This window comes from Seriola aureovittata, chromosome 12 (genome assembly GCF_021018895.1).
Source record: "Seriola aureovittata isolate HTS-2021-v1 ecotype China chromosome 12, ASM2101889v1, whole genome shotgun sequence".
Lineage (NCBI taxonomy): Eukaryota > Metazoa > Chordata > Actinopteri > Carangiformes > Carangidae > Seriola > Seriola aureovittata.
In genome coordinates, this window is record NC_079375.1 from 19,338,221 (window position 1) to 19,353,611 (window position 15,391).

The following is a 15,391-nucleotide window of genomic DNA, read 5'->3' on the forward strand; positions in this document are numbered from 1 at the left end:
TGTGTATAGCTCTTAAGAAGAAACTCTTTGCTAGGAACTTTTAGTGCCATTTAGGAAGACTACTAATGATAAAATAAGACACGTGGCCGCTGTGACAAGTACAAAAATGTATTCAGCACACACAATAACTTAAAGGATGCCAACTATCACAAAGCTCCTTCTAATTAAACAAAACAGGTTGATTTTCATGTTGAGCATTTAGCCAAGACTACACTGTATAATCTAATGAACAGACTTAATTAAATAAATTAACGAATACATGAATACATAAATTACATTAGTAACAAATAGAACTAACATTAGAAACTATTTAAGAATAATGACATGACTTTAACATTTTACAACTTGATGTGAAGCTCACAAGTTAAAGAAAGCTTAACACAAACATAACAAAACACTTGCTCATGACATATTTATATCAGAGTTAGACATGCCCTACTTCTAAAATATACCATCAAATATCCCAAGGAAAGCTTCCTCCTCTTTGCTGTTGATGCTGAAGACGTAGCATGTAAAAAAAAAGAGGAAATCAGGTTAAAAATATACTTCTGTAAAAACGTATTCCAGATAGTTTAATTTAATTATATATTAAAGAAAATATTGTAATCAGTCAAAATAAAACCCTTTTAATTATATTTTGCAGTACCTTCTGCTGACACATGAGCTGGAGTCGGCCGATTCTTTCATTGTTGAGAAGAAATCAAACCTTCTGGTTGCTGGTGCCACGAGCGTCTGTTTTGGGAAATTTTCCGAGGCTTTTACTGTGATCTCTTCACTGAAGATGCTCGGTCTCTGCATGAGGAGGAAGAGAGGCAATTGTCACATGAGCCAAGTACCTCAGCCACTGACCAAACTCCTGTTAAGATTTTAGAAAACATTAAGCTGTTTACAGGCACATTTCATTAAGCCTAACCTAGGAGTCAGTAACCCCATTAGCTATTAATAAACTAACAGAATATTCCTGTCCACAGAGAGAAATTCCCATCACCAAAAGAGCAACATGAATCCATGGAGCTAAAAACAATGGAAGGAGTAAGATGTTCAAGATGTTTACATGGTGCAGCAGACAGGGTAGTAATACTATGATGTGTATTATGTAAACTAGGCAGCTCCACTGTGTTTCTCACAACCGCAGTATGATAATTAGTGGGTTATAAAAATCAAAAACATCTACACAAACAACCATGTAAACAATAGTGTTTTCCATGTATGTAAATGTAGTCATTAAACAGCAAAAGTAGCATGTGCAGAGATCTCTGGATACACACACTCACCTTCTTATTCCAATCGAGTGTGATGCTATTCTGAGGTCTGACTGTGACCAGTGACGATACTGGTTTTCTGATTTCAGGACTTGTATTTGGTAAAATTCCCCTAAAACACAAAAACATAACAAATGTTTTTTCTGTCTTAACCTACGATATGAAACGTCAGTGAACAACTCTGTATTTTCTGAGAGGAGATTTTACATAATTTACACATTATTTGATTACTGGTGTTTGAAACAGACAATTGGGGGGAATATGAGCATGCGTTTCTGCCTTTACCTCAGTGGTGTACTGGTAGTGGTTATGCAGGGTTGGACCTGTGAGGGACTGAAGAGTAGTGGTTCTGATGTAACAGCAAACCCTACACACAAAATGTTTAATATTGTTATCAAAATCATAGCATTAGATTAGATTAACTTTATTAATCCCACAACTGGGAAATTCATTTACCACAGCAGAAAAATAAACATCTATAGAATAAACATCTATGGAAATATACAACAAAAATATACCAAATATACACTAATAAATACAATATACACAATACACATGATATGTACATGAAAAAGTGCAAGGTGTGGAGGCATAATTTAGTAGTTTATACAACGATGATGAAAACATGACTGTGTATGTGTTACAATGACTTCTTAATAGGATGTATGAAAAGCGAACAAATTGATCCTCCATCTCTCTCCTGCGTAAAATGAAACTCTACCTGGCACGTTGTACTCAACAGGCTGCTGGATTTGACTTCCAGCATTAGTTGTGCATGAGGCAAACGCTGTCTCACTGGCATGCACCAAGTTCTCATCATCAAAGTCACCCCAGTTGTCCCATTCATTTCCAAGGTCAAAGGTGATTGCTGGTATTTGTAAGGATGAAGCTGTTTCACACTGAGTGTCCTGGTTCGTTACCACAGTGGACCTCTTTGAGAAAGCTGGGCTGGATGTATTGATTTGGTTGAGATGCTGTTCAGGGATTTGACTCCAGCCACTTGTTCCTGGGTTCATCCACACTGACGAACCTGAATACAGAAGAATTTTTAAGAAAGGATGACTACACCGTCAAATGTTACTGTACTATAGGCTTTCTTGGATTCAGTCTGAAAAAAGTATCTGCATTAGATCTCCTCAGTTTTGGTGTTTTCCACCATTCACTACTTGACTTAAGTGCTTTAAAGTTGTCGGTGGTAAAAGTGATTATCTCGGCAATATGATTGATATATAATGTAATTTCAATGATTGCTTAAATGACACAAACAAACTGTGTTGAAACACACGCTTTCATTCTTAAATACATTTTAGTGTAAAACACCATGTGTAAATTTTGCATTCTTCTGTTTGTGTATTGTGTATTGACTGACATGTCCAGTCCACAGTGTGTGAGGAAGCAGGATTGGTGGTAAGTATTGTAGTGACTGAGCTACAACCTGCAAAACCACCAGTTTGGTCTCTCTACTAATGAGTTAGAGTTAAGCTGTTTGCCATACTTTGAGAGTGAGCATGAGATGCAGCAGAGGTTTGGACCGGCGTTTCCATCATCCTGTGCATGTCCCCAACGTAGTCGTTATAATCTGATAAGGAGAGAGAGAGAGAGACAGAGAAATATACAGTCACAGTCATATATGGAAATGCGTGGAGTTCAGAGTCATCTTCTTAATGCCACTTGCTTACCGCTGTCAAAGTCGTCCAGATTAACTACATCTGTGTGATGAGCACAGTCTTCTCCTGTCAGATCTATAGTCTCAGTGTGAAGTCTCCCTGAAGCTTCATAGTGGTTTATCCCATACCTTCAGATCCCATAAATGAATATACTTAACCACCAGGCCAGATTAATCTGTTTCACACATTTTACTCTAATCTAAGCTGCAGCAGCAATTTATGGCGCCATTCAAAGTCTAAAATATCAGTGAAAATGTGAATACCAGGAAACAGCAGGAAGCCTCTCTTTGGGTTTGTAAGCAAACTCCTGTATGTTGACAGACACAGACTCCTCACTCATTTTCATCTGAGGAAATACAACAAGAACATCACACACACACGTGTTCATCTTAGTAACACTGAAATATTTTCTTCTTGTTAAGAATTTCATCGTTAGACACAAAGACTATGTTTGCCATTCTCATTTAGAAGAGCAGTATAAAAAACAAAGCGATGCACATTCAGCTTGCACATGTACAGTACACATACTGTATGATAACTGCATCTGGAGTCGTGGATAGAATCTACATAGAAACACATATTGTATATAATCTGTGTATTGTACGTTTATAAACCAACACATATATTTTATAGTATTCTCATATACTAACCCTACACAGTATAGTACCTGTTTGTGTATAAAATTATGTTATGTTATATATTTTGTTTTATTGCTATCATCTCTGCTGTTTTCTGTGGCTTCTATATCTCTTATGTTTCTTTGCAAGAATTCAACATCCCCTACTTGTATCATTGACATTTCTTTTAATCTTATCTTAACCAGTGTTGACATGGCACTGACTCATTAGTTTATTCTGCAGCTTCAACATGAAATGTTTTCTGGAGAAAAATATCTCAGGTAAGTGCACTTTCCTTCCTGTTCTACTGTGTTGTGTGTGAGGTATTGGATGAAATTGGCGTAGGATAACACAACCTCCGGTTTATGTGTTACAGCAGTCACAGACAACTACATATTAAATCGTGACAAACCTGAGTTCAACAACTCTGTTTTATGTGGCGCAGGCTTGGATAGATTCCAAAAATCATACCGGTTGTCTTCCTCACCTTGAGTCGTTTGACAGGAGTCTGCGCCAGTGTGTCACACCTGTTCCTCAGGTCTTTCAAATAGGAAGAGAAACTGGATTCTTGATTTGCTGACCTCTTCCGTGCCACAGTTACACCTACTTTACCTTTTGAGACACATATGCACTCTCATTGGACAGACTGAAGGAATAACACCTCTATAATCTTAACAGGCACACAAAATAATGCACATTTAGATACATGAATGCACGAAAATACTCGAACAAGGTGAAAGATGAGCGATTGTACGCACAGCAGTCATGGCCACAAAGATCCTTGTTCTTGCAGAAGTGGTTGCACTGTCTCTTGTCGCCTAGATCTGATTATAAAGTTGAGTTGCCACATTTTAATAGAGAAAAAAAAAGACATGTCAAATATCAATCTACCCTTTAAAAATACCATATCGATATGAAATATTTAATATTTCAGAATCAACAAAATCATCAGTAACAAAGCTACAGTGCAGTGCCTTGGTCTGTAGCACATGTGGCATTTCCCCGCTGAGGTGTAGCCTGATCTGTAGACTGTGGCTTCAGTGCAGAGAGCGATTGTTGTCCAGCAGCATCATACAGTATGTTTTTAGGATTATCACAGGTGCCAAACCTCCTGGCTCCAGAGTAGTACACATTGAACTTCTGCTGGATGTCCAAGCCCACTATAAGAGAGAGGGCAGTCAGTGTCGTAAATGTACCTAACATTGATAAAAAAAAACATAATAATTGAATAATCATCTCATTTAGTTTGACACACTTAGATATCTCAGCTCAGCTACAGGACTGAATTGCAAAACAAATGTTGAACAAAAGGCATGGTAATTCGTTCAGTTTACAAATAATAGGAGTTTGTACTGAACAGCACAACATACCGTTACAATATTTCCATGGTTTACTGCCTTACCATATTCTGAGCTGATGAGATTGACACTGATCTCCTCTCCCGCTGAGGCCTTCGCCACCTCAATCTTCTTCGACCAGCTACCACTCTTCAACAGCACCAAATCCCTGAAAAACAAAGATGGAGGATGCCAGCTGAAAATCTATTTACTGGAAATTCTTTTTTTTTACATAATGGTTAGAGAGGGGAAAGAGAGGGTAGTTGAAAGACAGTAAAGTTTGTTGGAAGCCTGGGACACAAATATTTGTTTCTCACGTGAGTTTCTGTAGGAAGACCACATTGTTGTCAGAGTCTCCGATGATCAGAGAGACATAGTGGTGGTCTGGAGCTGTTTTCCTGGACAGCAGCTGTGCTTGGTTTTTTACGTTCACCTTCACCACAATCTCCGCAATATCACAGCTATACCTTGGAAGCTACAAAATAGCTTATATATAAATATACAGCAACAACTAATAAAAAAACAAGAATAACAACGAATCCTCACTCGCAACAACATCTCAAAAGTCTGACAAACAGAAAGAGAAAAGCTCTATTATATGATGTTATATAATGTCCTTGATAATAATACTGTGCAGCGCCTTTTACCTGCTCCAATGTGACTTCATACTTCGGGAAGTGTATGACAGATTCTCTGATTTGGTTGCCAAATGGTGGATGTCTGTTGAGAATCTGAATGAGAGAAATGAAGTTATAACAAAGCATATCCAAATGCTTTATACAATAATAACCTAAAATTATAGTTCAAATAACAATTACATCAAATGCTTTGGATTACCAGACAGTGATTTCTTTTGAAATGTTACACAGACTCACCAGCTCGAGCTCTCTGGCATTGGCTTGCTCTATTTTGCTAAAAGTGGTGAGTCCAGCGTTCACCATGGCAGTTGAGAGAGATTGGCCTGAAACACACAACGTGTTATTATCAAATGTTTAGATATTGCATTTAATAGAAAGAATATTTGGTTTATTAATTAATTCATCTTGTAGCAACTGTGCATACATTTTTTTTTCTAAAATAAACCAGTGTGTGTCCAAGAATCACTAAAACTATATTTTATCACTGTATTATCATTGCTTAGATGAAGGGCTATTACCGGTATATAACATAGCAAAGTACCCACCTATCTTCTCCAGCTGTTTGGAAACATAGGGTGAGTTCTCCCAAAGCTTTGATCTGAAGCACTTAGCTAGGATCAGGGCGTTGAGCAGAGCAGAGAAACCCGTCTTGTATCGATGACTCAGAAACTCTGACAGACCTGATTAAAATCAAAATACAATCAGTTTAAAAACATACAGTCAGACAACACTTTGTTTATACGCTGTCCCTGATTTACACAACATACATTTGCTGATGCGCATCCCGTTCCTGAAGATCTTTGCTGTCTCCTGTGTAAGTCCAAACTCTTGAATTGAGATGGAACCGAGCTGAGCCTGAATCAAGCTAAAGACACAACAATGAACACATGACATGTGCAGAGGGCAGTCCATGGGAAATTCATGAGTGCCTTTATACATTAAAAGTCATAAACCAGTATTCCTTTTTTTATTCAGCACTGCTTTTCCACAGGGAAAGTGCAGAATACATAAACCTACCAGTTGACTTTCATCTCACTGGTTTTGATCTTTCCCTCAATAGGAAACCTGGAAAAACACATAAAAAAGTAATTTACTATGGCTCTGGTCTACCTCCATCATTGTGCCTTTCCCATCCAAAAGTTAAATTAAGATGGTGCAAAAGGACTCAGCAAACAGAAGATACTCTATATCCAATTATGGATCCTATAAATGTCTCTGACCTGATGGTGATCCTGTTCTTGTCCCTGTTTAAAGTGTTCAAGGGCCTCTTCTCATTCATTCTCAGCTGAATGTCGCTGAACTCTCTGCTCTTTGACACCAGCTCGATCTGTACATACAAGCTCTTTTGATCTGAATACTATGTTTTTGCAATGCCATGCAATATACAGCACAGCACAACACATTTAAATCTTTTCCTTTTGCAGGAATACAGTGTTACACCACAAAATGTCGATGTAACTGCATTTTAATCAAATACATTTGTCAGGAAACCTACCAGGTCAGACAGCGTCTCAGTGCCAGCCACTTCGCAGAACCGTTTCATGGTATCAAAAGCAACAAAGTACCTAGCCATCAACCTGCCAGCCTCTTCAAGACCAAAACAAATAAATGACTTTTATATCCAGAAGATGAGGGTCAGATGAAAAAGAAGTAGTTAAAGATATAAATGTCAACCATGTCACTGATCATAGGTTAAAAAATATCTCAAGAAGAATACATTAAACATTTTGACTACTATTTAAATAAATTTCCCCTCTACCTGTTGGTTTGATGTTGATATCTTCATCCATGTTGATCAGACCAATGGAGGAGAGAGAGTTGAGGTTCTTCAGACACAGTTCTAAAAAGAAAATGAGAAACAGTCGTCACCTTAAACTACAAGTAGTAGGAACAAACTACTTCGGTGGCCTCAAAGACTTCAGACAGAACAACAAATGATCATGGCCCACCTTGCAATTTGGCTTCGATTCCATATCTGTCTAAGTCAGCAGAGAAACCTGAAATGGAAGGTGAGGAACACTACACTGACTGATTTTACAAACAGTAATGACAAAGACGGTAGGTACTATTTCCTGCATTTTATATGTATTTGTGCTTTGCGCTCTGACCGTAGTGTGTGGGGTTCTTGAGGGCTCTGATGTAGAGGAAGGTGGAGCGTATCCAGTCCAGAGCCATGTTGACATGACTGATGGTTTGGAGAACAATCTCAGCATTCAGGTGCTCCACCAGGTGACTGTGTAAGCTGGGGAAACAAGGCATACTGTTACCTCCTGTAATACTGTATGATCTCTCTCCTCCACGTGTTCACATGTGAGAGAGAACAATAGAGCCTAATGACACAGCTGCTATCCAAAATACCTGCTCTCAATGATTTCCATCCCATTCATAAGTTTCATATACTTCTCTCTGGTTTGAACCTTGGTCATGATCACTGCAGTCGCTGATGTGTCAAACTAGAAAAGGAAAGAAAAACCTAAATATCTGCCTTAATAATGGTTAAAAGAGATAAAGTCATGGAGATAAAGTATTCCATTATTGTTCTGCCGTTACCTGTGGTCTTCCAGCTCGGCCTATCATCTGCAGCAGGTCAGCCTCGCTGTACTCTTCACAGGAGCCTGCAACATACTGCACAGTGGACTTGATCACCACCAGATGAGCTGGCAGGTTCACCCCCATGGCCAGAGTCCTGGTAGTAACTAGGATATAAGAAATGAGATCACAAACATAAATTCAGTGCCCATAAAATTCAATAAAAACCTTTTTAAATCATCGCAGCAAGTGGTAAAAGTTTACGATTGTTTTGCACAAGTGTGTGGTTCCTGGTATAATGGTTTTAATCAGAGACACACCAATAAGTCGGCATATGATCAATATCAGTGGGTATAAGCTTTAAAAACAACATTGGTGTTAGTACAATATTATCTTCATTGCTGACATCAAAATGCCATTTTTATGATCTTCACTGTCTCAAAATGCAACAGTCACATTAGAAACAGAATAAAAGTTTTCAGTCTCATTTGTTACTTATGGTAGTGGCTTGAAAAATATTGCATATTACTATTTACTTAAAAACATACCAGGATAGGTCATTCTTCTTCATATTATATTACCATTATATAACCATTAAACAGGCATTTACATACATTTTTTACATTTCTGTAGATGCAAATCTTGGGCAGATCCCAACACAATATGACTGAAGTACTTAATGACTCAGTTATAACCCGTGACTATTGTCTTTCCTGTTTGCATCTGCACTGTTACAAAGAAAATGAAAACACAGGATCATGTTGCATACTTATATAGTCTCATAGTTTGTATTAGTGTCAAAGTCTCACAGAGAACAGGCAAGTCTCCCAGAGTGAAGGCCTCTTCTATCAGCTTCCTATCTGACAAGTCAACTCCTGCATGGTGGTAACCAACTCCTAACATGACCAGATCTGCCACATAAACACAATACAATGTTATACAGTTGTTAGTCTAAGTCAAACTCAAATCAACATGTGCTTTCTTAGTAGGTCTGGACTGAAGCAGGTTTCAAAGTTTGTATCTAATGGGATCTTACCGTTTAGCTTTCAGAAGGGGATTGGTGGCTGCCCAGAAAACTCACCTCTCAGTTTTGTATCCAGAATAGAGTTTGCATATTTTATCAACCTAAACAGGATTGTAAAGTTACAAGAAAGTCAAGAAGATCAAGCTACTGCGGTGAAGAATGATGAAATGTTTGGGTAGCATATGTATAGACATTATGGATAAGGAAGAAACATACCTTTGCTTGTGCTCAATACTCATAATGAATCGAGCATCCTTGGCCAGAACTGCAGCTGACGTCTGGACTCCTTTCCTGGTAGAGCAAAACTACAGAAAAACAGAAGTAATCTCATATAAAAGGACAACAAACACATGCACAAAAAAGGACACATAGTTTGCCCCATTTTCCCGACCCACCACAAGAGCAGGCTTCTGGTCAGAGTAAGTCTGTATGATGTTGGCCATCTTGTAGTTGAGTGACAGGTCAAACTTAAACTCTGTTTGGCTTGGGTTGCACGGGAATCCCAGCACCACCTTTCTCAGCTTCACCGGGCGATGGCTCTCATCCATATACAGATATGTGGCTGGACCGCTCTCATTAGACAACCAGTCTGCTATCTAATAACAGGCAGACAGTTCAAGAATTAGCCACAGGCTCCTGATTTATACTAGAGATACACTGCAAACATATACAGGACAGAGAGCTGGCTGACTTTCTTTGTCAGCTACTTACATCAGAGATGTTGGGTACGGTGGCTGATACAGCCACAAACCTCATAGAGAGGCCTGCGTCTGGATTCTGTGCTCTCCTGTAGTCGTGTACCGCCTTCATCCTGCTCACCACGACTTCCAAGGTGGCACCACGGGTCGCATCTTTCACCACATGAACCTGCATGAAAGAAATGTTTCATCTTACAGTTGTCTTCATCTCAGAGGTTCAACAGGGATGTTTGTATGGGGGTCAAATAAAGTTAACCCATCCTTTATCATTGTTTTCCATTATTAACATAAGGGGGTGCATCTCCAAAAAGAACTAGATTGAATACACAGTCACAGGACATGATGTGCTGTAAGTTTTTAATGGCTAACCTCAAGTGAAATAAACTGCTGAGGGCTGAGGCTAATGATGTGCCATCATGCAATGTGGAATAATTAAACAATGTGAACAGTATATCTGTGAGTACACGAGTGCACAGTGAGCATCCACCATAATGCAGTCTGACTGTGAGATGCTATGAACACTGAAACATAGGCCTGTGAACTCAATATCTAACAAACACACTGACCTCATCAATAAGGAAGAGCCTGACTAGCTGCAGCAGACAGTTATCCTTCCATTTTCTTGTCATGCTGTCCCATTTTTCCTGAAAGAACAATAAATACAACTTTGTATATTCAGGTAAAACACCAGGTCATATTCTTTTCCACTCCTTCAAATTTTGTTGCATTTGTTCGGTTGAAATCCAGTATAGTGTCACACACCGGTGTGGTCAGGATGATGTGAGAGTCCTGAATCTCAAAGAAGTCGTCGATCTCTGTGTCGCCTGTAAGCTCCTTACAGATCAGTCCCAGAGGACCAAACTTCTTCTTCCAGCTCTCAAAGCACTGACTGCACAGAGCTTTGATAGGGGCCACTGGCAAGAACAAACAAGGAATCTTTTTACAAGACTGACTCAAAAATCAAAACACTGAAAATGATACACGAGCAAGCCAGAAGAAAAATGTAACATCAAAGCCCCAGTGTGTGATTACAGTCAGGTGTATTGTGTCAAAACAATGTTCCCTTAGCTGGTTTTGTTTAAATTCAGATTTATTGTGTATAGAATTCCATTCACTTCCTCAAGCTTTTGATACAAAGAGCTGACAGTTTGTTACAGCACGAGCTTTGTTTACACTGGCAAGGGGTATATACAGTAAAGTAAATCAGATCTGTGTTTTGAACCAGTTCCAAAAAAGTTCCATGAAATACATGGTTTCAGGAGGTTTTCTAAGCTTCCTAAGTAGGAATCATAAATCCCAAAACTGAGACTGGAATATACAACTTTTCAAATGCAATGCTGTATTTTCTGTGAGTATAACAAATTATTTCAGGCCAAGTTTAGTCAACAAGTTATACAGAATAACGCTGTATGCTCACTATAGACAGCTTTGACGTCTCTCCAGGGCTCTGACGTCTCCATTAGAAGGCGAATGATGGCCAGCTCAAACAGCACCGTTTTACCCGATCCAGTAGGAGCACATGCCACAAAGTTCTTACCTGTGTAAAGAACCTGTGAACAAACCAAACATTAATACAGTCCAGGTGACACTCCAGGTCATAGTTTGTAACAAGACAATGAATACCATCATGTTATTCGTAATCTTCAACATTGTGTTTGTGAAGGCTTTCAGATAATGCTTACGTCATCTAGTGCTTTGGACTGAACGTAGTTGAAAAATGGGAACTCGTTGAAGACGGATCTGAACTTAGATGCTGTGTTAGCATAGTTCAGGAAATCAAACCACATCAGTTGTGAAATTACATTCCAATCATACTGGCACAGTTCAAGCTCTATCTAACTTTCAAACTGTATTAACTTACACAACAACAAAAAGGATACGGATTTCAGAAACAGGTCGCAAAACTTCAGACCCAGAAGAACCTAAAATGTTCACAGTTCAAACATAATCAGACTTTCATTCTCAGCCTCACTCTCACTGATCCCTTACTCATTTTATGTTATGAGGCTTTTAGCATTTTTTCAAGGTGTAACATTAAGGAATTAGTTTGTAGTATTGGTAAAACAAAACTTCAAACGTGACTGTAGACTACAAGGCTTCTACTGTTACTGCCTACTGCTTCTACTGTTCTTCTATCTACCACCTAGTGTCCAGCATGTTTCATTACACTGGAGCGGTCAATGGGGAGAGCTCACCCCATTTCACCTCATCACACCCTAACACATTGTGGCAGCTGCTGCCACGGCTAGACATGGGAATACTCATTAGCTGCAACACTTTACAGGAGCTATATGAGTGGTATTTGGCAAACCAATCATAGACTGGGAGCGCAGCGCCTGTCTGTGACTGTATTAATGCAGTGCAGCACCTTGTATACAGAGCGGCTGAGGCATCATGGGCGGAACGAAAGCTCTCTTTGTGCCCTTGTCCGGCATCTCTGCATGTGTCGCCTGCTGCGGGGGTCGGCCACTTGCTGCAGATGAGCCCAGTGGAGGGGGTGAAAAGGGGGGCTTTCGGGGGAAAGGAGGAGCTGCTTGGCTAACTGTCGTCCGTGGCGGTTGAAGAGGAGGAGGTACTGTCGCCATGGTAACCTGACTGAGAAAAGTTTGAGGTCTGGATGCTGTCTGGCTGCTGCTGCCGCTGCTACTGAGGTCATCTGTGTTTGAAGAGTCACCTCCACCGTTCGACACCTGAACCTTGAACAAGCTGTTATGGAGAGAATAAAGAATTGAAAGAGGTGGAAGGTAGAATCAAAGAGGAAAAACTGTTGTTGCGGCTGAAAGGTTGGAAGCTTTTTTGAGGAAGGCCAGGCATTCTTGCCTCTAGCAACAAGGCTAACATGGGGGATGGTTTTGCATATTTCCATGTTCTTCTAATGAACTGTCCACTGATGTAAAAGTCAACTCTCTTCATGATTCACTGTAGTCCCATTTTAACTAAGCAGATCATTGTATTCAAACAATTTCAGGGATTAAAGAGTGAATCAGCACTACATTACATTTTTGGACAGGGAAAAACTGGAAACAAGGCTTTAGCGAGTAACATAAATCCTGCTAATTTAAGCATTTTTAAATCATGTTCTGCATCCACCTCCAAGGAAAGAAAATCCTTGTTGACCTGATTTTTATGGCCTTAAAATTTTACCATTTTGTACTTTAGGCCACATATCAATCTTAAGGAATTATACGCTTTGAAATCAGAAAACCGTTTCTGCCCCCAAGTGTAAATTTCGTCTTATCTTTCAAAATATGTACAAGAGGGAGACTCTCTGAAAACAATATGCACAGACTATTTAATCTGCAATTATGTAAATGTTGTCTTGACGCTTGCCTTCTCCGTAGAGGTGGGGTTTTGCTGCAGTCCAGAGACAAACACCTCCTGCTGATGGCCGCATGACCAGAGTCCTGCGGAGTTTCATCTCCACCTCTGCCACTGTGACGGGGACCCTGAGAGTAATCCCTGAACCCTTCACCTCCCCAAAGGCCATTACATCTACTGATGCTGTTACTGTTGCTGCCATCTCTCATCTTTTTCTCGTCATTGTTAAAACTGTAAGGAGTGTTGATTTTTGATAAGATGTCAAGGCCAGCTGATACTTTGAAAGGAGGGAGAAACTTCTTGGATTTCTGTGAGAAACCTGTGAGTAATAAAGTAAAAGGAGAGAGAGTTTCATCAAATCAAGTTGTTGTCATGTTGTTGTTACGGGTGTGACTCTCAAATCATGTGAGAATGATTTAGTGAGATGAAAAGAATTTACAGCAGGAAATTCCTGTTATACTAAAGATTATGAGAAAATGTCCCAGATCCCTGTTTGTTTTCACGAGTCAACAAAAATTGGGAAAGCTTTCAAGAGTATTCAAGCTATCGTGTCAGTGAGTCACAAAGTTAGATTTAGTAGGGCCTCAATAGCCCAGATACTGAGCAGTTTACTCAAGTCAAGTGAAAAGGAATTCATCCTAATCCAGAGCACAACATACTGTATAGGGTAGCAAATGTCTCTGCCTCCTTCTGCATATCCTGAGTGGCTGGAATCTGAGAAAGAGATGGAGGCACTTCCAGCTGCCAAGGACTGACCTCCTGATGCAGTGGCTTTCTGTCGGATACAATCCAGTGGGAAAAACATTGATAAGCTGCTAAGAGAGGAACAAAAGAGAGGGATGATGTGGAGTATTTCTTTGTACTCACACTTTGAGGACAGTGGGTTTCTCAAAAAACAGATTGTCCAGAGACAAGGTGCAGTCACTGGAGTCCAACATTTTATCAGATCATGTAGGCGTGCACACTTTTAAATGCAAAGCAGTGTGATGGATCCTGGTTTGGAACATCTATCTTAAAGAAAGACAAAAAACCCAGAGATCTTACATGGACACAAACACTAACCGACAAATATATCTGTATAGCTATGTATTCACAATATCTTTTATGTGGCTGAAATTCATTTGATGGTTGAATTAAATGAAGCACATTTGCTATTGCAAATTCTGAGGCTTCATTGAAGTTCTGTTTTGGTCTGGGGCAACAACGCTAAATGGGAGATGATACATCTCATAATATATCATCTGATGCCAAAATCAAGCCTCCAAATGATGTAGCTATTTCCTTCTTGGTTGCATTCAAACTATCTGAGGGATTAAAGAGTAAATCATCTCTACAATACATTTTTTGACGAAAATGGAAATATACGGCTTTTATATAGCTACATGATTAGCAATAATCCTACTGAGTTAGCTTTAGCATTTAATAAACAAAACATATGGCATAATTAAATAATTTATAAATAGTCCACCAGGTGGACAAAGGTGTAAGAAAAGTGTTTTCTATATTAGGCTGGATACAGATAGGAGTTTCCAAGTAAGATACTAATTTATGTAACTATTTTTCCGGAATAAAACAGTGGAGTTAACTGGTCTTTGCTAGCTTAGCTGCATAGAAAAACGGTAAACAGCAAGCTGCCAACGTTCAAAAATCAACGGTTATCTGCAAGAAAGTTCGTCATTTTCGAAGTTATCAGTATTATTTTCTCGTTTTGTACCCACCTGAAATAAATAATGAATGTAATCCGCGGATATTAAGACTGGGTTTACTCAGTTTAACCCTTGACCCCACCAACTCTGACATTAGCACCTCTTTGCCTCGTTGGCAGATTAAATCACTCATCAATAACGACTTTATTAGCACACTTTCATCTACACTGACACTGTAGCTCGACTTAATTATTTATTAAAAATATGAGCTGCAGCTAAATGTTATCAATTTTTAACTAGATCGGCTGTAACATTTGTTTACTGTGGAATTAATTTCTTACTTGAAGTGTATGCTCAAACACAGTGTGTTTTCTCTTTAAAACAGACGGAGAATGGATAACTGAACCGGCTAATAACCGGTTAGGAGCAACAAAGACCTCTGAGAAGACATCCATGGGGGGATAGTGGTAACATCTCTCCTGTGCTGACATACAATTCTTGTCTGTGCGTCAATGACAAGTTTAAACATCAAAACCAAGTGTGTTCTTTAAAAAAACAAACCATATAGCAATTAATGTTTCAATTCATGTTATCAATTTAAACGGTGATTAACCGCCATCAACCTAAAAAAATCTACTACCCAAAAGAGATGGTC

At 39.2% G+C, this 15,391-nt stretch overlaps 1 protein-coding gene across 1 annotated transcript; it reads right to left on the reverse strand.

Annotated features, from left to right (window-relative positions):
* Positions 1-408: 408 nt before the first annotated feature.
* hfm1 (helicase for meiosis 1) lies at positions 409-14,888 on the reverse strand. Its single transcript, XM_056391160.1, has 40 exons — positions 14,809-14,888; positions 13,958-14,097; positions 13,750-13,865; positions 13,103-13,409; positions 12,141-12,478; positions 11,653-11,694; positions 11,455-11,525; positions 11,190-11,322; positions 10,535-10,686; positions 10,339-10,416; positions 9,786-9,941; positions 9,470-9,670; positions 9,291-9,379; positions 9,132-9,175; positions 8,860-8,961; positions 8,072-8,217; positions 7,880-7,974; positions 7,630-7,763; positions 7,471-7,518; positions 7,281-7,361; positions 7,017-7,108; positions 6,742-6,848; positions 6,539-6,586; positions 6,289-6,386; positions 6,067-6,201; positions 5,759-5,844; positions 5,531-5,614; positions 5,201-5,358; positions 4,949-5,052; positions 4,521-4,706; positions 4,305-4,370; positions 4,034-4,158; positions 3,193-3,275; positions 2,942-3,057; positions 2,758-2,841; positions 1,984-2,292; positions 1,548-1,629; positions 1,275-1,374; positions 647-792; positions 409-496 (listed from the first exon to the last, which is right to left on the reverse strand). Exons 2-40 carry the CDS (start codon positions 14,026-14,028, stop codon positions 442-444), a joined length of 4,668 nt encoding a protein of 1,555 aa, XP_056247135.1. The 5' UTR covers positions 14,029-14,097; positions 14,809-14,888; the 3' UTR covers positions 409-441.
* Positions 14,889-15,391: the final 503 nt, after the last annotated feature.

Coding starts and splice junctions, on each gene's coding strand:
- hfm1 (XM_056391160.1), bottom strand. CDS start 14,028: ATGTTGGACTCCAGTGACTGCACCTTGTCTCTGGACAATCTGTTTTTT. Junction 6,587..6,741: donor AAGAACAGGATCACCATCAG/GTCAGAGACATT, acceptor GTGTTTTTCCAG/GTTTCCTATTGAGGGAAAGA. Junction 1,630..1,983: donor TGTTGAGTACAACGTGCCAG/GTAGAGTTTCAT, acceptor TTTTGTGTGTAG/GGTTTGCTGTTACATCAGAA.